Source organism: Hyla sarda, chromosome 5 (assembly GCF_029499605.1).
Source record: "Hyla sarda isolate aHylSar1 chromosome 5, aHylSar1.hap1, whole genome shotgun sequence".
Taxonomy (NCBI): domain Eukaryota; kingdom Metazoa; phylum Chordata; class Amphibia; order Anura; family Hylidae; genus Hyla; species Hyla sarda.
The window spans coordinates 348,571,166-348,594,893 of record NC_079193.1 but is presented as its reverse complement, the minus strand read 5'-3'; the positions used below and the strand labels follow the sequence as shown (position 1 = coordinate 348,594,893).

General features: G+C 41.9%; 1 protein-coding gene across 6 annotated transcripts in view; it reads left to right on the top strand.

The window, feature by feature from the left end:
- The first annotated feature begins 22,764 nt into the window (after positions 1-22,764).
- Positions 22,765-23,728, top strand: part of CSMD3 (CUB and Sushi multiple domains 3) — a 1,342,864-nt gene continuing 1,341,900 nt past the window's right edge. For 4 of the 6 annotated variants that reach the window (XM_056522626.1, XM_056522625.1, XM_056522624.1 and 1 more), the window contains exon 1: positions 22,766-23,114. In XM_056522626.1, coding sequence (XP_056378601.1) covers positions 22,949-23,114 — 166 coding nt within the window. In that variant the 5' untranslated portion in view covers positions 22,766-22,948. Of the gene's footprint in view, positions 23,115-23,728 lie in introns of all 6 variants that reach the window. The other 2 variants (XM_056522623.1, XM_056522621.1) reach the window with 1 other exon arrangement.

Sequence of the window (23,728 nt, the reverse complement as noted above, 5' to 3'; positions counted from 1 at the left end):
GCCTCTGACTGTGTGACATGTTGGATCAGCCATTGACTAAACCACCTCCAGTCTGAGAGGGGTGGGGTGCACGGCTAAAGAGGGTGCCACACCCCCCAATTTACAAAGTAAAAACAAAAAGGAAAAATAGCCAGCACAACAACCTAATACACAGGTGCCCGCTGCTGTGGCAAATACAAAATGTACAAACAAGAAAGTTGCAACAGCACTCTAGGTCAAAAAATGGAGGCTCTCAGCGCACTTTTTGATCAAAATGTGTCCCCCCCATCCACCACGCGGAGGTGGCCTCATATCGGATGGGACCCTAACATGATAACTCACCTCTGCTGTGCATATAGCCTCTGACTGTGTGACATGTTGGATCAGCCATTGACTAAACCACCTCCAGTCTGAGAGGGGTGGGGTGCACGGCTAAAGAGGGTGCCACACCCCCCAATTTACAAAGTAAAAACAAAAAGGAAAAATAGCCAGCACAACAACCTAATACACAGGTGCCCGCTGCTGTGGCAAATACAAAATGTACAAACAAGAAAGTTGCAACAGCACTCTAGGTCAAAAAATGGAGGCTCTCAGCGCACTTTTTGATCAAAATGTGTCCCCCCCATCCACCACGCGGAGGTGGCCTCATATCGGATGGGACCCTAACATGATAACTCACCTCTGCTGTGCATATAGCCTCTGACTGTGTGACATGTTGGATCAGCCATTGACTAAACCACCTCCAGTCTGAGAGGGGTGGGGTGCACGGCTAAAGAGGGTGCCACACCCCCCAATTTACAAAGTAAAAACAAAAAGGAAAAATAGCCAGCACAACAACCTAATACACAGGTGCCCGCTGCTGTGGCAAATACAAAATGTACAAACAAGAAAGTTGCAACAGCACTCTAGGTCAAAAAATGGAGGCTCTCAGCGCACTTTTTGATCAAAATGTGTCCCCCCCATCCACCACGCGGAGGTGGCCTCATATCGGATGGGACCCTAACATGATAACTCACCTCTGCTGTGCATATAGCCTCTGACTGTGTGACATGTTGGATCAGCCATTGACTAAACCACCTCCAGTCTGAGAGGGGTGGGGTGCACGGCTAAAGAGGGTGCCACACCCCCCAATTTACAAAGTAAAAACAAAAAGGAAAAATAGCCAGCACAACAACCTAATACACAGGTGCCCGCTGCTGTGGCAAATACAAAATGTACAAACAAGAAAGTTGCAACAGCACTCTAGGTCAAAAAATGGAGGCTCTCAGCGCACTTTTTGATCAAAATGTGTCCCCCCCATCCACCACGCGGAGGTGGCCTCATATCGGATGGGACCCTAACATGATAACTCACCTCTGCTGTGCATATAGCCTCTGACTGTGTGACATGTTGGATCAGCCATTGACTAAACCACCTCCAGTCTGAGAGGGGTGGGGTGCACGGCTAAAGAGGGTGCCACACCCCCCAATTTACAAAGTAAAAACAAAAAGGAAAAATAGCCAGCACAACAACCTAATACACAGGTGCCCGCTGCTGTGGCAAATACAAAATGTACAAACAAGAAAGTTGCAACAGCACTCTAGGTCAAAAAATGGAGGCTCTCAGCGCACTTTTTGATCAAAATGTGTCCCCCCCATCCACCACGCGGAGGTGGCCTCATATCGGATGGGACCCTAACATGATAACTCACCTCTGCTGTGCATATAGCCTCTGACTGTGTGACATGTTGGATCAGCCATTGACTAAACCACCTCCAGTCTGAGAGGGGTGGGGTGCACGGCTAAAGAGGGTGCCACACCCCCCAATTTACAAAGTAAAAACAAAAAGGAAAAATAGCCAGCACAACAACCTAATACACAGGTGCCCGCTGCTGTGGCAAATACAAAATGTACAAACAAGAAAGTTGCAACAGCACTCTAGGTCAAAAAATGGAGGCTCTCAGCGCACTTTTTGATCAAAATGTGTCCCCCCCATCCACCACGCGGAGGTGGCCTCATATCGGATGGGACCCTAACATGATAACTCACCTCTGCTGTGCATATAGCCTCTGACTGTGTGACATGTTGGATCAGCCATTGACTAAACCACCTCCAGTCTGAGAGGGGTGGGGTGCACGGCTAAAGAGGGTGCCACACCCCCCAATTTACAAAGTAAAAACAAAAAGGAAAAATAGCCAGCACAACAACCTAATACACAGGTGCCCGCTGCTGTGGCAAATACAAAATGTACAAACAAGAAAGTTGCAACAGCACTCTAGGTCAAAAAATGGAGGCTCTCAGCGCACTTTTTGATCAAAATGTGTCCCCCCCATCCACCACGCGGAGGTGGCCTCATATCGGATGGGACCCTAACATGATAACTCACCTCTGCTGTGCATATAGCCTCTGACTGTGTGACATGTTGGATCAGCCATTGACTAAACCACCTCCAGTCTGAGAGGGGTGGGGTGCACGGCTAAAGAGGGTGCCACACCCCCCAATTTACAAAGTAAAAACAAAAAGGAAAAATAGCCAGCACAACAACCTAATACACAGGTGCCCGCTGCTGTGGCAAATACAAAATGTACAAACAAGAAAGTTGCAACAGCACTCTAGGTCAAAAAATGGAGGCTCTCAGCGCACTTTTTGATCAAAATGTGTCCCCCCCATCCACCACGCGGAGGTGGCCTCATATCGGATGGGACCCTAACATGATAACTCACCTCTGCTGTGCATATAGCCTCTGACTGTGTGACATGTTGGATCAGCCATTGACTAAACCACCTCCAGTCTGAGAGGGGTGGGGTGCACGGCTAAAGAGGGTGCCACACCCCCCAATTTACAAAGTAAAAACAAAAAGGAAAAATAGCCAGCACAACAACCTAATACACAGGTGCCCGCTGCTGTGGCAAATACAAAATGTACAAACAAGAAAGTTGCAACAGCACTCTAGGTCAAAAAATGGAGGCTCTCAGCGCACTTTTTGATCAAAATGTGTCCCCCCCATCCACCACGCGGAGGTGGCCTCATATCGGATGGGGATATATATATATATTTAATATTATGAAATTAGAATATATTTTATAAATATAAATTTTTTATAAAATTATATTAAATGATAGATAATAAATTAGGTTATAATAGATATCATTTATCATAATAAATATAATAATTAAATACATTATAATAACAATTAAATAATGAAATAAATAAAATATAGTGAATATAATAAGGTTTACATGGTGAGGTAATGCTATAGAGCAGAAGGGGCTGCCATATTCAAATGGCACCTGCTTTTTGCATGTATGCACCAGAAATACGTGAGCATTTACTCAGGTATTTCCTACACTCCCATGGACGAGGCATGGAGCATGTTCCAATCCCACCACTCAATGCAAAATAAAAAGTCATGCCCCATTCTGCAGATCTTGCTTCCTCCCCGATTCGGTCTTCACTGTTCCAGCATGACTGTGTCCCAGTGTAAAAAGCAAGGTCCATAAAGGCATGGCTGGACTACTTTGGCTTGAAAGGGCTTGTGTGACCGGCACAAAGCCCTGGCCTCAACTCCACTCAACACCATTGGAATGAACTAGAATGGACATTGCAAACCAAGCATTCTCCATCAACATCAATGTCTGACCTCATGAATGTTCTTTTGGATGACATTTTGTGGAAAGGCTTCTCAGAAGAGTGGAAATGTTGTAACAGCAAAGGGGGTGGGGGGAGGCTTTATATTACTGCATATAAATTTACAATGAGATGTCCATATAGTAGAGATCAAGCATATACACTGCAAACGTTTTGGACTACAAGGCTCTCCCACAAGGCTTTGGCAGCATAATAAAAGAAATACATAAATAATGGAGATCCCTTTCTTACAGTACTAAGCATGAGTCAATTTCTTACAAAGCAAACAACAGGAGGTCTATGGCATTTAATAAGAACAATGCGTGATCTTTATAGGATATGCAGCTGCTTATTGGAGAATAATCAATATATGCTTGTGATGGATTATTTTCTAACCATGAAGTAGCAGAAGAACAGGTAATGTTTCTGCCTTATTCATGTCTCAATGGGTATAATTTTGGTAGACTCCATGTGTGCCGTATTGTGAAATGCCAAAAGGCAGTATTGACAGATTCCCCTTTAAACAATTCATAACACTACTGAACAGCTGTAAATCCTCACATAAGGTAATCCTACCAAGCCTGGTATTTTATGTTGTCTCATTTAATATCCTCAAATTAAAGGGGTACTCCGCCCCTAGACATCTTATCCCCATCCAAAGGATAGGGGATAAGATGTCAGATCGCCGGGGTCCCGCTGCTGGGGACCCCAGGGATCGCTGCTGCAGCACCCCGCTATCATTACTGCGCAGAGCGAGATCACTCTGCACGTAATGACAGGCAATACAGGGGCCGGAACATCGTAACGTCATGGCTCCGCCCCTCGTGACATCATTGCCGGCCCCGTCAATACAAGTCTATGGGAGGGGGTGTGGCGGTCGTCACACCCCCTGCCATAGACTTGCATTAAGGGGACGGCCGTGATGTCATGAGGGGCGGAGTCATGATGTCACTCTGCTCTGGCCCCCGTATCGCCCGTCATTACGCACAGAGCGAACTCGCTCTGTGCAGTAATGATTGCGTGGTGCCGCAGCGGCGATCCCTGGGGTCCCCAGCAGTGGGACCGCGGTGATCTAACATCTTATCCCCAATCCTTTGGATAGGGGATAAGATGTCAGGGGCGGAGTACCCCTTTAACACCTTCCCTCACAATTTCCTTATTGATGTGTTACTTATTGATGTGCATCAACAAAGAATGAAGACTGAAACCAACATGCCACACCAAATATTGTCTCACAGATTAGGATTAAGCCAAATCAATAAATTAGTAATGCTTCCTGTGTACAAACTGTATATCTGTTATTTTTATTATTATTATTATTATTATTATTATTATTAATAATAATATTATCATTTTCATTATTGTGTGTGGAGGTAGGTCAAGGCATTTTCCACTAAGCATAATGTGAAAGGCAACAATACTGATTGACAGCCCTGCACCACATCATTGATGTACAAATCTCAGCCGGTGTGCCCAATGGCCAATCCGGCCGTGGTCTTGGCCAAGCTGAGAGTGCTTGTTTATTGGTAGAGGGTTCTTCACAAAACAATTATTCAACCAGCAGTTCATCTTACCTACTTCAGGACATCAGGTTTTTTCATTTTTGCACTTTCGTTTTTTTCACCTGACCTAAATCATAACGCTTAAAATTTTCCACCAACAGACCCATATAAGGGCTTGATTTTTGCACTACTAATTTTACTTTTACCAAATTTCACGACAAAATCAAAATCTTTGCAAAACAAAAAAATATATATTTAATTGTGGGGCAAAACTGAAAAAAACCCAGCCATTTTGTAACTTTTGGGTGCTTCTGATTCTATGCAGAGGACTTTTTGGGGGAAAATGACACCTTATCGTTATTCTGTAGGTCCATATGATTAACCCCTTAAGGACCAAGGGCGTACAGGTACGCCTTTGCTCCCTGGTACTTAAGGACCAAGGGCGTACCTATACGCCTGTGGGAATTTCGGTCCCTGCCGGGCGGGGACCGGACCGGGGTGACTGCTGATATCGATCAGCAGTCACCCCGCGCCAATGCCAGGCACCCGCTGACCCGGAGATACAAGGTGATTGGGGGTGTAGAATACACCTCCTATCACCCTCTCTATCTATGGGGAGGTGGCGATTTCGTCAACCCCCCCCCCCCCCCCAGGAACGCTGCTATTGGCCGGGAGGGGTTAACAGCCCCTTATCGCGGCTCTGCTAGTCCCCTGAGTTCATTCAGCGGGCAGAGCTGCGAGAAGGAGCCAGGGACCCCACCTCTGTGAAGATCGGAGCCCCTCACAGAGAAAGAGCAGGGAGAGAGTACAGCCCCAAGGACAGGTAGGGTTAAAAAAAAATTCCCCTCCCTGACCCCCTAATAGGACCTAAAGGGTCCGCTACAATTTTTTTAGTGTGACTCGGGCCCTATTAGGGGTTCAGGGCGCTGCATTTGGCCCCTCCATTTTTTTTTTGGCCGCAGCACTTTTTTTTTCCCCCATACAGTTACAGTTACACCAATCACACACACTACATACTCACCCTCCCACACACACACCCACCACCCCCGCCACCAACCCCCCCAACCCCCACCACCTTAGAAAAAAGGCGATGGCTCGCCAGGCATTTTTGGCAGCAGAGGCATATACGCTTTTCTTGCCTCTGACTCCGAATCTGTCAGTAAGGACGATGAAGATCCAACATTCCTGTGTTCTTCATTGTCCTCCTCATCATCTAGTTCTGATGATGAGTCCCCTGTATGGCGGCGGAGATGCCGCCAGGTGAGGCCACGCTACCCCCATGATAGTGGCCCAGTGGCCGGCACTAGTGTGACTGGTGATGCCGCTCGTACTAGAAGTCAGATCCCCAGACAAGTTTACCAGAGCCCCCTTCCGGTGAACCTGTCTGGACACTCCCAGAGGGTTATCAGCCACGGGTTCCGGAGTTTGCTGGCGACTCCAGAATCCGGATTGACAATTCAGGATTCACTGAAATTGACTATTTCAGTTATTTTTTCAGTGACAGTTTTGTCAATCACATGGTGGAGCAGACGAATCTGTACGCCAGGCAGTTCATCGCCCACCACCCTGATTCTGTTTTGGCCAGGCCCAATGAATGGTACACCATTGATGCAGCAGAAATGAGGACATTTTGGGGCCTCTTGCTGCATATGGGCCAGGTCAAAAAACCAAGTGTCAGGCAGTAGTGGAGCGGGGACATCTTCTACCAGACCCTGCTTTACAGTATGGTCATGGCACGGAGGCGGTTCGAGGCCATTCGGAAATGCCTCCATTATGCAGATAATGAGGCATGTCCACCCCGAGGTGATCCCACCTATGACCGGTTTTACGAAGTGAGGCCGGTCATCGATCGCTTTGGGGCCAAATTTTTGGAGGCCTACGTACCCCTCAGGGAGCTCTCGGTCGATGAGTCTCTTATCAGTTTTAAGGGGAGACTCATCTTCCGCCAGTATATTCCCTCGAAGCGGGCGCGGTATGGCTTGAAGCTCTATAAACTTTGTGAGAGTACACGCTCAAGTTTAGAGTGTATGAGGGATGAGATTCCCGTATTGAACCCCCAGATTCTTCCCCCACTCTGGGTGTTAACGGGAAAATCGTTTGGGAGCTTGTGCACCCATTGCTGGATAAGGGTTACCACGTGTACGTGGACAACTTTTATACCAGCATCCCTCTCTTCACATCCACGTCCGCTTGTGAGACCATGCGGAAAAACCAGAGAGGCCTCCCTCTAAATTTTCTGCAGAAAAAATGCAGAGTGTGTAACAGGAAGGGGATAAGGAAGGCTACCACCACCCAATGTGACACTTGCCCCGATCATCCAGGCCTCTGCATTAAAAACTGCTTCAGGGAGTATCACACTTCCATGCAGTACTAAATTTTCCCTTTTCATTTTAATTTTCCATAATTTGACCCCAATGTACCAAGTCCAGAGTACATTCCAAATTTTAACCCCATAAACCACTAAATTGCCCAAAAAAACTCATCTTTAAAAAAAAAAAAAAAAAAAAACTGATAAGACCTCTGGGGGTATTTTTTTCTCTGGGTCATGGGTCACTGAGTTACTATTATCGGGAACTTTTTTTGTTGCCTCAAAAGCGCATCGCTCTCTCTCCACCTGAGCGGGGTGCGGATTTGAGGCAACAGGTTAGTGACGGCCACACACGTCACATTCCCAGAATGATGATTCAGAGCACAGGGTTTGGGGTGGGCATATTTTTTTGTTTTTGCTATGCTCTGGGTCATCATTCTGGGAACATAACCTGTTTTATAATTGTATGTCCCACTATACCTCATTTTAGTTATTTAGTGTACCCCAGTTATTTACCCCATGTAATGCCCCTTGAGGGGGGGGTCCCACTGTTCTGGCTCCATAGGCCGCAACGCAGAAGCTCAAGGCCCCTGAATGCGACCTGCTCCTCTGAGACTGGTGTGCATGCTGTTTATGCCCAGATTTGAGGTATGTCCTTACTCCAAAGAAACACATTTACAATGACATTTTCTCTTTTTACCTCTTGTGAAAATGAAAAATTTGCGGTAACCCCAGCATTTTAGTGTAAAAAAATGATTTTTTTCATTTTCACATACCACTTCATGAATATTTATCAAACACCTGTGGGGTGTTAAGATTCACTGTACCCCTTGTTATGTTCCTTGAGGGATGTAGTTTCCGAAATAGTGTGTCATGTGGTTTTTTTTTGTTTTTTTTTTGCTGTCCTCCTGGCACCATAGGGGCTTCCTAAATGCAAAATAAAAAAAAATTTCTACTATTACTCCTTTTAAAAATGTAAAATTTGGGGAAAAACCAGCATTTTAGTAAAAAAAAAAAAAAAATAATAATAATTTACATATCCAAAGTCGTCAAACACCTGTAGTGTGTTAAGGCTCAGCGGACCCCTTGTTACGTTCCTTGAGGGGTGTAGTTTCCAAAATAGTAGGCCATGTGTTTTTTTTTTTGCTGTTCTGGCACCATAGGGGCTTTCTAAATGGGACATGCCCCCCAAAATCCATTTCAGCAAAATGTGCTTTCCAAAAGCCAAATGTGACTCCTTCTCTTCTGAGCATTGTAGTGTGCCCGCAGTGCACTTGATGCCCACACATGGGGTATTTTCATACTCAGAAGAGTTGGGGTTACAAATTTTGGGGGGCATTTTCTCCTATTACCCCTTGTAAAAATGTAAAATTTGGTGGAAAACCAGCATTTTAGTGAAAAAAATTTCATTTACACATTCAACTTTAACGAAAATTCGTCAAATACCTGTGGGGTGTTAAGGCTCAGCGGATCCCTTGTTACATTCCTTGAGGGGTTTAGTTTCCAAAATAGCATGCCATGTGTTTTTTTTTTTGCTGTCCTGACACCATAGGGGCTTCCTAAATGATACATGCTCCCCAAAAACCATTTAAAAAAAACTCACTCTCCAAAATCCCACAGTCGCTCCTTCCCTTCTGAGCCCTCTACTGTGCCCGCCGAACACTTGACATATGCATTTGAGGTATTTACTTTCTCGAGAGAAATTGTGTTACACATTTTTGGAAGATTTCTCTCCTTTTACCCCTTGTAAAAATTCAAAAACTGGGTTTACAAGAACATGCGAGTGTAAAAATTTAAGATTTTTAATTTTCTCCTTCACTAAACACCTAAAGGGTTAACACACTTTCTGAATGTCATTTTGAATACTTTGAGGGGTGCAGTTTTTATAATGGGGTCATATGTGGGGTATTTCTAATAAGAAGGCCCTTCAAATCCGCTTCAAAACTGAACTAGTCCCTGAAAAATTCCGCTTTTGAAATTTTTTTGAAAAATTGGAAAATTGCTGCTATACTTTCAAGCCCTCTGATGTCTTTCAAAAGTAAAAACATGTCAACTTTATGATGCAAATATAAAGAGGACATATTGTATATGTGAATCAAGATATAATTTATTTGGAATATTCATTTTCCTTACAAGCAGAGAGCTTAAAAGTTAGAAAAATGCTAAATTTTCAATTTTTTCATAAAATTTTGGAATTTTTCACCATGAAATGATGCAAGTATCGACAAAAATTTACCACTAACATAAAGAAGAATATGTCACGAAGAAACAATCTCAGAATCAGAATGGAAAAAAAAAGCATCCCAGAGTTATTAATGCTTAAAGTGAAAGTGATCAGATGTGCAAAAAACGCTCTGGTCCTACAGTGGAAATTGGCCTGGTCCTTAGGGGGTTAAAGAAATATCCAATTTCTATATGTTTTATTATGTTTTACTTCTTTTATAAAAAATAGCATGTTTAAAAAGGTCCTCTTCCGACTCCTAGAAATTTTTAATTTTTCTACATACGGGGCTATATGAAGGCTCAACTTTTACACCATTATCTCTAGTTTTTATTGGTACCAGTTTTATTTTGATGGGACTTTTTTATCGCTTTTTATACTTTTTTTAGGGTATACAAAGTGACCCAAAATATGCTATTTTTTTACGTATACACCACTGACCATGCGGTTTAATTAACATTATATTTTTATAATTTGGACATTTATGCATGCGGCAATACCGCATATGTTTATTTTTGTTTGAATATTTTTTTTTAAATAGTAAAAGGGGGGTGAATAAAACTTTTATTAGGGTAGGGGTTAAATCACATTTATTAACTTTTTAAAAACTTTTTCTTTCACAATTTTATAGTCCCCATAAGGGAATAGAATATGCAATTTCAGATTGCATACACTGTCTAATGCTATGCCATAGCATAACATTGATCAGTGTTATCGGTGCTCAATTGCTCCAGGCTGCTTTGGCTTCCTGGAGCATCGAGCCAACCGATCGGACGGGAATGAGGTTGGTAAAGGTCTGCCCACCGTTCCCTCAGCTGATCGGGACTTTGCATTTTCACTGTGGTGGTCCTGATCAGCTTCGCTGAGCTGCCAGGATGTTTTTTTTTATTTTATTTTTTACTTTAGAAGCCACAATCAACTTTGATTGTGGCATCTAAGGGGTTAATATCGGACATCACTGCGATCCAACATCACCGCTGATAGCCACCAGGACCACCCCGCTATGATATGAGCTCAGTTCCTGAGCCCCCGTTAAAGAAGGAGAGTGGGACAAGGCCGCATAAGTTCACCTTCATTCTTAAGTGGTTAAAGTTTTTTTTCCACTTTGGGCAATCCCTACTTGTTAGAAAAGTATGCTAATAAGCTGATCCCAAAATGTTCCCCTGCTGGGACTTTAAACAATACGTTATATTTTGAGGAACCCAAGTAGTAACTGCTCAATTTCGCTCCAGCAACCCTACAGGCCAAATAAAGTATTACTCAAGGCTAATATAAATTAGTTGCCCTTGTAAAGAAAGAAAAAACATGAGATGACAATGCTGAATGTTATGCCCATTTTATTAATCTAGATTTCTATGAAAATTGAATTCCAAACAAGAAAACCCCTTTAATGGACTAATAAAGGAGTTCTCCGTGGAAGTTAATAAAAATAAAAATCCCTCAAAGCCATCACAATACCTGTTCTGTGTCCCCTGTAGTTATCCTTGTAATTTTGCCAGCTCATGTGGCCCCTGTTGTATCCTAAATATTATTTTTGCTCGCTTGCAGCCCAGACTACAACTTCCAGCAGTCAGTGCGGCTCCAGTGTAATGGCTGCCAGCCAATTGCTTTTACTATCTGTGTGCATACTGGGTTGTTGTAAACATACTGTACGTGTCTTTTCTTTCAAACTATCCTTACCCCCAGCAATAAATAATGATATGCTCTGAATGGCAGCAGTCAGTGAGAAGATCTACTGCAGGCAAAAAGCAGCATTATGTGCTGAGGAGACTTCTCTGCCGACAAAATCCTCACACAGGGAGGGGGAGGGGAGGTGTGCCTGTGAAGCCAGAAATCACATGGGAGGAGATTTATCAAACTGTGTGAGAGAAAAAATAGAATGATTTTCCCACAGCAACCAATCACAGCTCAGCTAATGCGCTCTGGTAAAGTGAAAGCTGAGCTGTGATTGGTTGCTGTAGGAAAATCACTCTATTTTTTCTCTCACACAGTTTGATAAATCTGGGCCATGGTATTTATCTTCCAGAAGGGTGGGGGCTAGTCTCATTGAGGGGTTTGCAAAGAGACAAGCAGGATCAGATAATTACATATTTCTCTCTCTCTCCCTGCATGTAAGTGACAGCTGAAGGAGGGAAACTTCTCTATATAGATAATGAATGATATTTACACAAATAAATAGTTTGGTAAGTGGGAAAGGATGGGGTATGGATTTAGTTCCCCGGAGTACCCCTTTAAGTCTTTGCGTATGTATTATTGATCCTGATTCATATCCATTATTAAAATCGTACAAAATAAAATAAAAAAAAACAATATTTATGTAACGCCAAATGTTAATTGGAAAGGTTACTAGAACAAGGAAAGTAAGATTAAAGGAGTACTCCGGTATACAAAAATGTTTCCACTATCCTAAAGATAGGAGATAAGTGTCAGATCTTGGGGGGTTCCATCTGCTGATCCCCCCTACCAGATCTTCCGTACAGGGGAACCCAGCTCTCCTCCTGAATGGGGCGTGTTCGAGCACCGCACGAAGTGGCGGCCGACATGCCCCCTCAATGCATCTCTATGGTAGAGCCGGAGCACTGCACTCGGCAATCTTCGGCTCTCTCATAGAGATACATTAAGGGGGCCTGTCGGACACCACTTTGTGCGGTGCTCGAACACTCCTCATTCAGGAGGAGAGCTGGGGCCACACACGGGAGATTGCAAGGGGTGGGGCCAGAGATCTGACACTTATCGTCGGGTCCCCCGCAATCTGGCTCATATCACCGCAGTACCACTTTAAGAAAGACACACCCATAAAATATATTTACTGTACATAATTACACACAGTTATTAGAATCACAAGGATAGAAATATTTGCAAGTTTTGTGCTTCATTGTTTTGTCTATAGCTTACCCATTCCCACCTGTTTACAGTACAGTACTTTTCCCACATGGAATGAAGAAAAAGGGGCAAGGTCCAGCTCCCAGGAAAAACACAAAATTTTAATTCAAGCCATTAAAAAGTGAGTGAACAAAAAAAGGGGAGGAATAAAATCATAGCAGAAACGCTGACGCATTTCGGACTATATAGTCCTTAATCATGGCATGTTACAGTAGGCTACATGCATCCTATATATACCATGGGTAAATACCTACTAAATTAAACAGTTGGTTGAGGAACGCCTATTCGTGTCGGAAGTTCCGGAAGTGAGATCGTGATGTAGATTAACGGGTGCACCTGTGGAAATGCTGGAAAGGATTAACCAGCTCAGTGCTGCACAGTGAAGTATCGTATAGTAACCATCACGTCTCTATCATATAATGAAACACCCATCACGATATATATGCATCTGACCTGCGTGCTTCCTAACTACACCTGAAGTCCTCCTCCTCCTAGAACTTATATTGTGGTGAGCTGGTTTTCCTCTTTCGTAGACTTTTTGTTATGTTCACTTTCCCCACATATTACTGTGATGAAGCCATTTGTTCATTGTATGGATTATCCATTCTAACAAAACTGATAACGTATCCTTAAGATTGGCCATTAATATAACATTTGGGATGTTCCATGTTTCAATACTGCCTATCAGCCGTTTGAAGGGGCTGCAGCCTCTTTAATGTCTATCAGTGCTCATACCTCCATTGCCATACTTTTAGTAGAAATAATACAAGGTACTGCATCTTTGTCCTATTCAAGTGAATCGGGCAACAATGTAGTACCTTGCTTACAAGTATCGGGTGATGCAGTAAAATGGGCGGTTAAAGGGGAACTCCAGTGGGGAAATAAATGTTTTCAAATCAACTGGTGTCAGAAAGTTAAACAGATTTGTAAGTGACTTATTTTTTTTTTAAATCTTAACCCTTCCAGTACTTATTAACTGCTGTATACTACAGAGAAATTTGTGAAGTTCTTTCCAGCCTCACAACAGTGCTCTCTGCTGACACCTCTGTCCGTGTAAGGAACTTTCCAGAGCAGGAGAGGTTTTCTATGGGGATTTGCTTCTAATCTGGACAGTTCCTGACACGGACAGAGGTGTCAGCAGGGAGCACTGTTGTCAGACTGGAAAGAACTGAACAATTTTCTCTGTAGTGTAAAGCAGCTGATAAGTACTGGAAGGGTTCATATTTTGAAATAGAAGTAATTTACAAATCTGCTTAACTTTCTGGCTCCAGTTGATTTCACAACATTTGCTTTCCACTTATTTCCAGCAGAGTTCACCATTAACATTGAGGAGGCTGTGGCGCTTGCAAGAGTCCTGCAACCTCTTCAAACATCAAGTGTGCTAGGAGTCGGACAACCTCAAATCTAATAGTGATTGTCTATAGTCTGAAAAACAAAATATCTGATCCTTTTCTCCCCCCTCACAACTACGAATATACATAAGATGGTTGTCCAATACTAACAAAATTCATGGGTTAAGCCAACACATATATCATATGGATGGAGTTTCAGATTTGCTGGGTTCTTCAAACTGTGTACTCACAATCCTTACTATTTCTTTGACAAAGGAAGATTTTCTCTAAATGTATAACAAACCAGATGGCTAATCATTTATTTTTGATCCTCTAGAGAAGTGGTCTCAAACTGTGGCCCTCCAGTTTTTGCAAAACGTCAACTCCCAGCATGCCCGGACAGCCAACAGCTGTCCGGGCATGCTTGGAGTTGAAGTTTTGCAACATCTGGATGGCCAGATGACTGATCTAGAGAAACATTTTGCATAGACATCTCTAAAAAAGATCACCATCTCTAGAAAAGACCACCCCTTAGCTAAAAATTATAAAAAATGCCCCTTTGGCCATCATATTTGTATGGCCAATTTTTTCAGCAACCGTACCGACCATGGTGAATTATTACTAACTGTACAATGACACATTGTAGCAGTTCGTTAGACATACAATCAACGTAAACAAATTGTATTGTTTCTATGAAGGTATTTATAGACAAACCAGAATTTGGGTAACAATCTGCTGCCTATCCTACTACATGGCTGCCATTATGTCTATAATATGAGTCACCCACATGATACTTTCCAATCATGACTGAATATTTTACAAGATCAGTGAATTTGCCAGTGACAACCATGATGACAAATACCAATAAATGTAATATTATTCCTATTTTTAATACCTGCTGTTATGTCCTCTTTAACCTTTAAATTAATCTCAATCATCATCTTAATTGATAGGGCTTGCTATTGAAATAGTTGACTAATCAGAAACGGGAAAGATGAACTGAATTGAATTGTGGTTATATTAAGAAACCTGGTAATGCTGCAAACCTCATTTTATTACAACATCTAGAAAAATGAACAATTTTTTCTAGTGTTGTCTTGATGGCAGCTCCTATTATTCGCCTATAGATGAGGCTTTGACTAATGATGAGTGAATAAATTCATATCAAATTGTATTTGTTAAGAATTTTTTGTTATCCGCTTCAGACAAATCTGATCAAGAACAAGGACTCCTGTCAAAGATAGGAGTCCCTGCTCTTGTACTTACTGGAAGGCTGCATCACTTCCTGCCCTGGTCTGTGTTCAGGTCCCTTACCATCAATGCTACATTTAGTGACCATGTAGTGATTTTAAGAGGATGCAGCCTTTTCTTCTGAAGCCTCTAATGATCAAGAGGTTACTAGGTGCAAAGAAAAAAGCGAGTGGGGAACAATAAGCATTACATTACCAAGCAGAGGAACAAGGCCACCTGTCATTTTAACACATGACCCGCCCCTCTGCAGTAAGCAGTTATTCCCTATGCATTGCAGCCTACTGCTTAGAATGTATTTTCTATAGCATTCTAGCATAGGGTGGCATGAAAACAACACAGAGGACAAGGATCCCTGTTATTTTGAAAGGACTCCCAGCTTTGAGACAGTAAAAAATAATAGAAGTGTGCTATGCATTGTTGTTGACTGTTTGGGCCACGGAAGTAAATGACAATAGACTGGATGCTCTGCACAATTTGTACAGCCAAATTCAAGCTAAAATTCACAGAATTATTCTTTATATAAGTTGTTTGCTTATCACTAACTTTAACATTGGTATAACTTTACCTTAATAAGTCCTCTTTCTCCAGTTATCTCAAATCCATCTTAAAGGGGTATTCCGGGCAAAAACATTTTATCCCCTATCCAAAGGATAGGAGATAAGATGTCTGATTGTGGGGGGCCCGCTGCTGAGACCCCCCGTGATCTCCCTGCAGCATCCACATTCTATGCGAGTGCTGAATCTCCAGGGGCCGCCACGCCCCCTCCCATAGACATGAATGGAGGGGGTGTGGCGTGAAGTCACGTCCCCAGTCCCGGAAGGTTTCCGAAACTGGAGATTCAGCACCCACATAGAATGTGGCTGCTGCAGGGAGATCGCGGGGGGTCTCAGCAGCGGGCCCCCCACGATCAGACATCTTATCCCCTCTCCTTTGGATAGGGCATACAATGTTTTTGCCCGGAATACCCCTTTAATGGATGTTGTGGTTTGTGGTTTTGGGGTAGATTTAGATTTGGCTCAAAAGGTTTTACAGTAATTGCTTTGTCAAATATATGCAGGCCATCTGTTTGAGGTCATCAGGATGGCTGCCTAAAACTCAAAAAGGCTGACAACCCATAAGACTCAGTAAGTATTCAAAATGGCTGCTCCATGTGCTTTAGTGAATATAATATACTCACAAAGCCAAGGTACATTAGACACTTAACTAAGCAGTATTACTAGAGCCTAAATGCATTAATACATACCCCACAGGCCAACCTTTTAATTAGGAATTTTGGAAGAGTTATATCCTAATATTCAATGCATAAATTAACACTACACACCCAAATACTAGCAGAGGTTAAAATTTCTATTAAAAAATTAACTAAACACGCTTTAACTAAGAAAAAATAAACATACAATACTACAGTAGTTGGACACTTAAAACTGCAGTGTAAATGAACACATATTCAACAATTATAGTAGAAACTCTATCTGTTGGCTAGTTGGGTGGATTTTTCTTAAAAGGTACAACTATAATACATAAAACAGACAAAGGAATATACTACTGAAATACTTAGCTTTGGGGCACCCTTACAGCAAGTATGAGACTGGAACAAAGGCAGTGGAGAAATAGCTGCATATCTTCTATTGATAATCAAGTCCCAGCACGAAATTAAATGGAAGGTGTTATGGTCTCTGGCCCGGAAGAGACAAAGAGAGCCCCATCCTCCTTGCAATGGCTTTTACTATGTTTTCTCTGCCTCTTTTCAAACCCACCTGTGGTTTGGCTTTTTTTTTTTTTACAAAAGACCATCTATAGGTTCCTGTGAACATGCATGGGAGACCCCTCTATTACCTGTTCCCAGAGAAGACAGATTTCATGTGGCTTTCTGGTATAGGAACACAATATTAGACATACCATAACAATTGATCAGTTCACCAAAGTATCAGGGTTCAGCTGTCCATAGAAGTCTATTGAAAAAAAAAGAGGAAGAGGTGGAATGGTTAGAGACACAGCAGCAGAGAGACATAGAGACAAGGCCATACTTTGTAGTGAGTGTACTATCTCACTCCAGTGCAAGATTCACTATTTATACAGTTCGTGATTCTCTATAATGTCTTCTTTGCTGATTCTGTTTCTGAGGATATGCCATAGAGATACAGTATAGAAAGAAGGATTTTCTGTGAGAAATGTATGAGAGACATCATAGCAGCTAGCCTCCAACCAGCACAGGCACAACAAAACATTAGAGCTAGGGTGAAAAAAATTTATGAAAATACCATATAAAAGTTATAAAATTACCAGAAATACAGATAAAGTTAACAGTTAGAGTCATAGAGTGTTAACTTGATGCAATAACCTTCCACATCTGAATTTTAACTCTACTACATCTGTATTGCTACTCCTCTAAGTGCAGGTATGCTTTAAATGATAACATTCTTGTTGCACTTGGCTTCTACTGGAGGAGGAAATGGGGTGAATTAGCTTAATTTATACTGTACATTATATTTAATAAGTATGCATTAAACCCCAAGGCTTCCTATAATGGTGGCAACCAGCCAGTTAGTTTCCATATAAGAAAGGGTATTTCTACATGCTATGAAGATATATATAAAAAAATTAATCAGTGCAGAATGTAAGACCTTAAAACAACATGGTGTCACAAAGTGGACATTTATATACTTTATGTAAAACAGAAGAAAAACGAAGGTGTACTCAAAGTGTAGTACCATCAAAGAAAAGATTCCATCACTTAATCACTATAGGTGACCCACCCACCTTACAGAGTTGTGCTCGAATATAGGCACCCAACTCTATAAAACGCTTAACACAAGTAGGTGCCATAAGGTAGAGCATGAATTTATGGCAGGAGCTGCTGCCCTGATTCAGAGTTATCTTATTTGATTCTGTAGGAATCATAGGGTATAACAACATAAACTATATCAGGATCAGAATGTCTCCAGGCTTTTCTCCTCTTAATTCTACTCCAGGCATATCTGTTTAAATAACAGACAAATGGCATCCTGTTGCACCACTTTGCATCAGTTTGATAGAATGGTCCATTTAGCAGCAATAACGGGAGAGTATCGGGACGGGAGAGAACGGCCTTGTGAACCAGCCTTAGAATTATGGTGACCTTTCTAGGTCACTTCCAAGTCCAAGCCATAATGTTACACACTGTGCTGAGACCATGACTGTGGGAAAGGTAGTTTTTCATGTACTCTATCAAACATATCTTTATATACTGTATTAAACATGGCTTTGGATTCTATAGATACCTGTAGACATCCTCTTGGCTTCTGGGAACCCCATTGTTGTTAAAAGCATAGGTATAGGTCTTCTTTTTGCCTCCCCATAGACTGTAATGAAGAGTAAGCATCTTGCTGTGTATTCACTACTGATGAGCGGCATTGGCCATATTCAAATTCACGATATTTCGCGAATATATAGAGGAATATTCATCCTATATTTGCAAATTTTGTGTATTCGTTTTATTCGCATATTCTCAAATTTGCATATTCTCATATTCGTGTATTCGAGGAAGAAAACAGTGAGGTGGTGGGCAACTTTATTATTGGTTGCTAGGGATGTTGTTGATAACCTCTGACAAGTGTATTTGCATCATTCTAATTGGCCCACAAGTGAAAAGAAGGAATATGCGAATATTCACATATGAAAATATGCGCATATACGAATACTCGCATGTGGGAATATGCGCATATGTGGAAAAGAGTGAATATTAATTTCGTATATATGGCGAATATATTCGCAATATTCGTGAATTCGCGATATTCGCGATAAAAATTTGAAATACGAACAACTACAACACTAGTCTTCACTCCCCCTGAGGAGGGCTGATCTGCCATCTTCACAAAAAAAAAATAACTACAGAGTGAACCACATGTGTTGTTGACATATCTAGGTTTTGTCTCTGGCGTGGGTGGTGTCACAAACTTCACTGACATGAAAATACTCCATCTGCTAGATATCACTAGAGGAAGGCATACGAGAGCAAGAAGAGAAGTGAAAAAAGGCAAAGGGCAAATATGAGTATGCTGCCCATCTAAAAAGGTGCATTACAGTGCTCTGCTGTATATAGTTCTTGTTCATGTATAGCACAATTGTGTTGTTTCTCGCTTGTACATTTCCATATTTTACATTTATGTCACCAAACAAAAGACCACAACAACATTACATAACAATAACTTATCTTTACGGTTAGCAGCCAGAATGTCAGCATAACTATTATTCAATCCTAGAATTTATTAGCTATTCTTAAGATCAGTGAGGCATGAGACACAAACATTACATGCAACATTTTCTGCCTCTATATATCTGTTTATCTATTTCCTATCTATCTATCTCTCTGTATATGTCACAATGAAAATTAAGTTTAATCTGCAGGTATCATATTATAGGACAGGAGGAGCTGATCAGATTGATATCTATAATACAGTACAATCTGCAGGTATCATATTATAGAGCAGGAAGAGCTGGGCAGATGATATATGCAATACAGTACAATCTGCAGGTATCATGTTATAGAGCAGGAGGAGCTGAGCAGATGATATATACAATACAGTACAATCTGCAGGTATCATGTTATAGAGCAGGAGGAGCTGAGCAGATGATATATACAATACAGTACAATCTGCAGGTATCATGTTATAGAGCAGGAGGAGCTGAGCAGATGATATATACAATACAGTACAATCTGCAGGTATCATGTTATAAAACAGGAGGAGCTGAGCAGATGATATATACATTACAGTAAGATCTACAGGTGACATGTTATAGAGCAGGAGGAGCTGAGCAGATGATATATACAATACAGTACAATCTGCAGGTATCATGTTATAAAACAGGAGGAGCTGAGCAGATGATATATACAATACAGTACAATCTGCAGCTATCATGTTATAAAGCAGGAGGAGCTGAGCAGATGATATATACAATACAGTGCAATCTGCAGGTATCATGTTATAGAGCAGGAGGAGATGAGCAGATGATATATACACAAACTGCAGGTAACATATTATAGAGCAGGATGAGCTGAGCAGATTATATATATATATATATATATATATATATATATATATATATATTACAGTACAATCTGCACAGAAAGTCCAAACCAGCTCACCCCGCCTGGACAACCGGAGCACGGATCCAGGTGCTGGACAACACCGAGAATGTAGAGAAGAAAGCAGAGTTGGATCCAGCTTCAATAGCAATAAAACCGTCTTTATTCAAGGGACATGCAAGGAACAGCAGAGGTTATGTGTTTCAAGCACCAAGCCCTCTTAGTCATGTCTATGTATGACTAAGAGCGATTGGCGCTTGAAATGCGTAACCTCTGCTGTTCCTTGCATGTCCCTTGAATAAAGACGGTTTTATTGCTATTGAAGCTGGATCCAACTCTGCTTTCTTCAGTAAAATCTGCAGGCACCATGTTATAGAGCAGGAGGAGCTGTGCAGATGATATATACAATACAGTACAATCTGCAGGTATCATGTTCTAGAGCAGCAGGAGCTGAGCAGATGATATATACAATGCAGTAAAATCTGCAGGTAACATGTTACAGAGCAGGAGGAGCTGAGCAGATGATATATACAATACAGTACAATCTGCGGGTATCATGTTGTAGAGCAGGAGGAGCTGAGCAGATTATATATATATATATATATATATATATATATATATATATATACAATACAGTGCAATCTGTAGGCATCATGTTATAGAGCAGGAGGAGCTGAGCAGATGATATATACACTACAGTACAATCTGCAGGTATCATGTTATAGAGCAGCAGGAGCTGAGCAGAAGATATATACAATACAGTACAATCTGCAGGTATCATGTTATAGAGCAGGAGGAGCTAAGCAGATGATATATACAATACAGTACAATCTGCAGGTAACATGTTGTTGATCAGGAGGAGCTGAGTAGATGATATATACAATACAGTACAATCTGCAGGTATCATGTTATAGAGCAGCAGGAGCTGAGCAGAAGATATATACAATACAGTACAATCTGCAGGTAACATGTTATAGAGCAGCAGGAGCTGAGCAGAAGATATATACAATACAGTACAATCTGCAGGTATCATGTTATAGAGCAGCAGGAGGTGAGCAGAAGATATATACAATACAGTACAATCTGCAGGTAACATGTTATAGATCAGGAGGAGCTGAGTAAATTATATATTCAATATAGTACAATGTGCAGGTATCGTGTTATTGATCAGGAGGAGCTGAGCAGATGATATATACAATACAGTACAATCTGCAGGTATCATGTTATATAGAGCAAGAGGAGCTGAGTAGATGATATATACAATACAGTACAATCTGCAGGTATCATGTTATAGAGCAGGAGGAGCTAAGCAGACGATATATACAATACAATCTGCAAGTATTTATCCTATGCACATTAGCACTAAGGAGGGAACATCAATGTGGTCGTTAAGGAAATGGGTTCCTCAAATGGCAGGGTCAGTGAAATTGGGGGGGGCTTGTATTGTAGGGTGGGCGCTATCATCCCTTCTCTCCCCCCATATTCTCTAAAATAGGCAGTTACCTACCATTCCTTGCATCCATACTCATTAATTCACAACACCACACCATCACTAATATTTGGCTGTCTGGACATGCTGGGAGTTGTAATTTTGCAACAGCTGGAGGCACACTGGTTGGGAAACACTGCTATAGAGTTTCACCTAGAAATCCATAGAAACTATCTTTCCCCTTGCCTTGCTGGGATCGCTGGTGCATTCTAAACAGGTGGTAACGCTATGGTCGAGTTTGTAGAACGAAAAGTATCCTGGTACACGTAATTATATATGACAGGCTCAGGATAATTAGTTTGCAGATCTCTACAATGGGAGGAAATCTAGGATAGTGGGTGGCTGATCTGCAAGGGAGGGGGAGGAATCAGCAGCTTGCACCCCACTGCTGTCATTGCATCCATGACCTACGCCTCCCTCCCCTCCCTAGAACTGAGCTAGTGGCACCCACTTCTATATCAATGCAACAGGCTAACCTGGGTGCATCATTCGGGGTAGTAAATAGTAATTAACTGATCACTGCCTGGCAGCCTGTAGATGGCACAAGCGTTCTATCTTTGCTGGGCATTAACCCTTACTCACACAGACTTTCAACTTTCCATGTGCACCTGTCCCACACTTCTGTTCCCATTGCACCCCCGCCCAATTTTAACCCCTTATTGCATATTACCTAGTACCCCCATCCACAATACGACATAGTCACATCCATCCTTTATTTTTTAATATATTTTATTACTATAATTTTTTTTAAATCCTTGCACAAGATTAACAGCACCAGGATGTATTCCAGTTCCAAGTGCACAATTGATAGCTTTTATTATCTTCTGTATTTCTCCTTGAGGCGTCACTGAAAATTCAAGGCATCTATTACAGTAGTGGAAGAGGAGCTCTGCCAAGCAGCATTAATCCTCCTGCTGTGCATCACATTTGCTTTTCCTCTATTTTCTTATTTATTCTTTTTTTTTTTTGCACTGCACATGCTAATGATCAACCCACCCCCCCCCCCTTTTTATTTTGCGCCCACAATTGCGCGCCGCTAGGTGAGGTTTAACCCCTCGCCTGCCACCTCCAGCGTTGATCCGGGATTTGGCCAGGGGAGGAGGAGGGAAATAGGAGGGAATGGGAAGAAACAATCTAGTATCTTGATGCCCCTGTTGGAGAGATGGTTGAGTCCTCGTCAAGGTTGCTTTGGTATCTCAGAAACACCATTCACTCTGAGCTGTGACCAACAACAGCAACAACTGCGCTGCTCCTTGGGCAAAGGGAAGAAGAAGAAGAAGAAGGGAGGAGGAGGATTGGAATCTAAAGGATAATATGATCTGCACCTGCACTCCAGCCAAGAAGACAGCAGAGCACTTGTGCAAAATAGGATGTATTAAATGTGGACCTGTGCACTCCCTATGTCTGAGGAAAATGGCAATGCAAAGTGGATTTACATTGTGCTACCTGGTTTTTATACTGATGCTTACATGTGTGAAAGGTAAGACCATGCACACAGTAGCCTGTGGTTATTGTATTTTATCTTTCTATTAGAATAATGCAAGGAATTGACTGCTGCTACTGCTGATGCTGATGCTACTGCTGGTGCTGTAGCAGGAGATGCATTTGCTTGCAAGCCTTTTACTGTTCAATGCAGTGACTGAAGCTGGGGCTGGGGAAATGTTCTTGCAGTATATAGTCAAAAAAGGGAGACGTGAGTTGGTTCATACAGGCTATGAGAAAAATCTGGGCAGAATTCCCTATATCATCCATGCTGCTTGCGTCTGTGCTCCGCTTTCGCCTGTCTACTCATTGTCATATATGTGATTGGGTTAACCCCTTACTGCACCACCATGCAAAGTTACAAGGGGTCTGTAATGACAATGATCCTCTATAGCAATGGTGAGCCCTACAGCTAAAAATAAATAAATAATAATAATAATAATAATAATAATAAAAAATTAAAAAAAGGAGAAGCCCAGGCAAATGGGGAAGATAAGGTGCTGCTGGAATACAGGGACTGCTCTGTTAGTTATTGGGACCGTATTTAACATGGGATGTAGCAGCATGCATGACAGTGTGCACAGTGATAGGTCTGCAAATGGTTTGCATGTC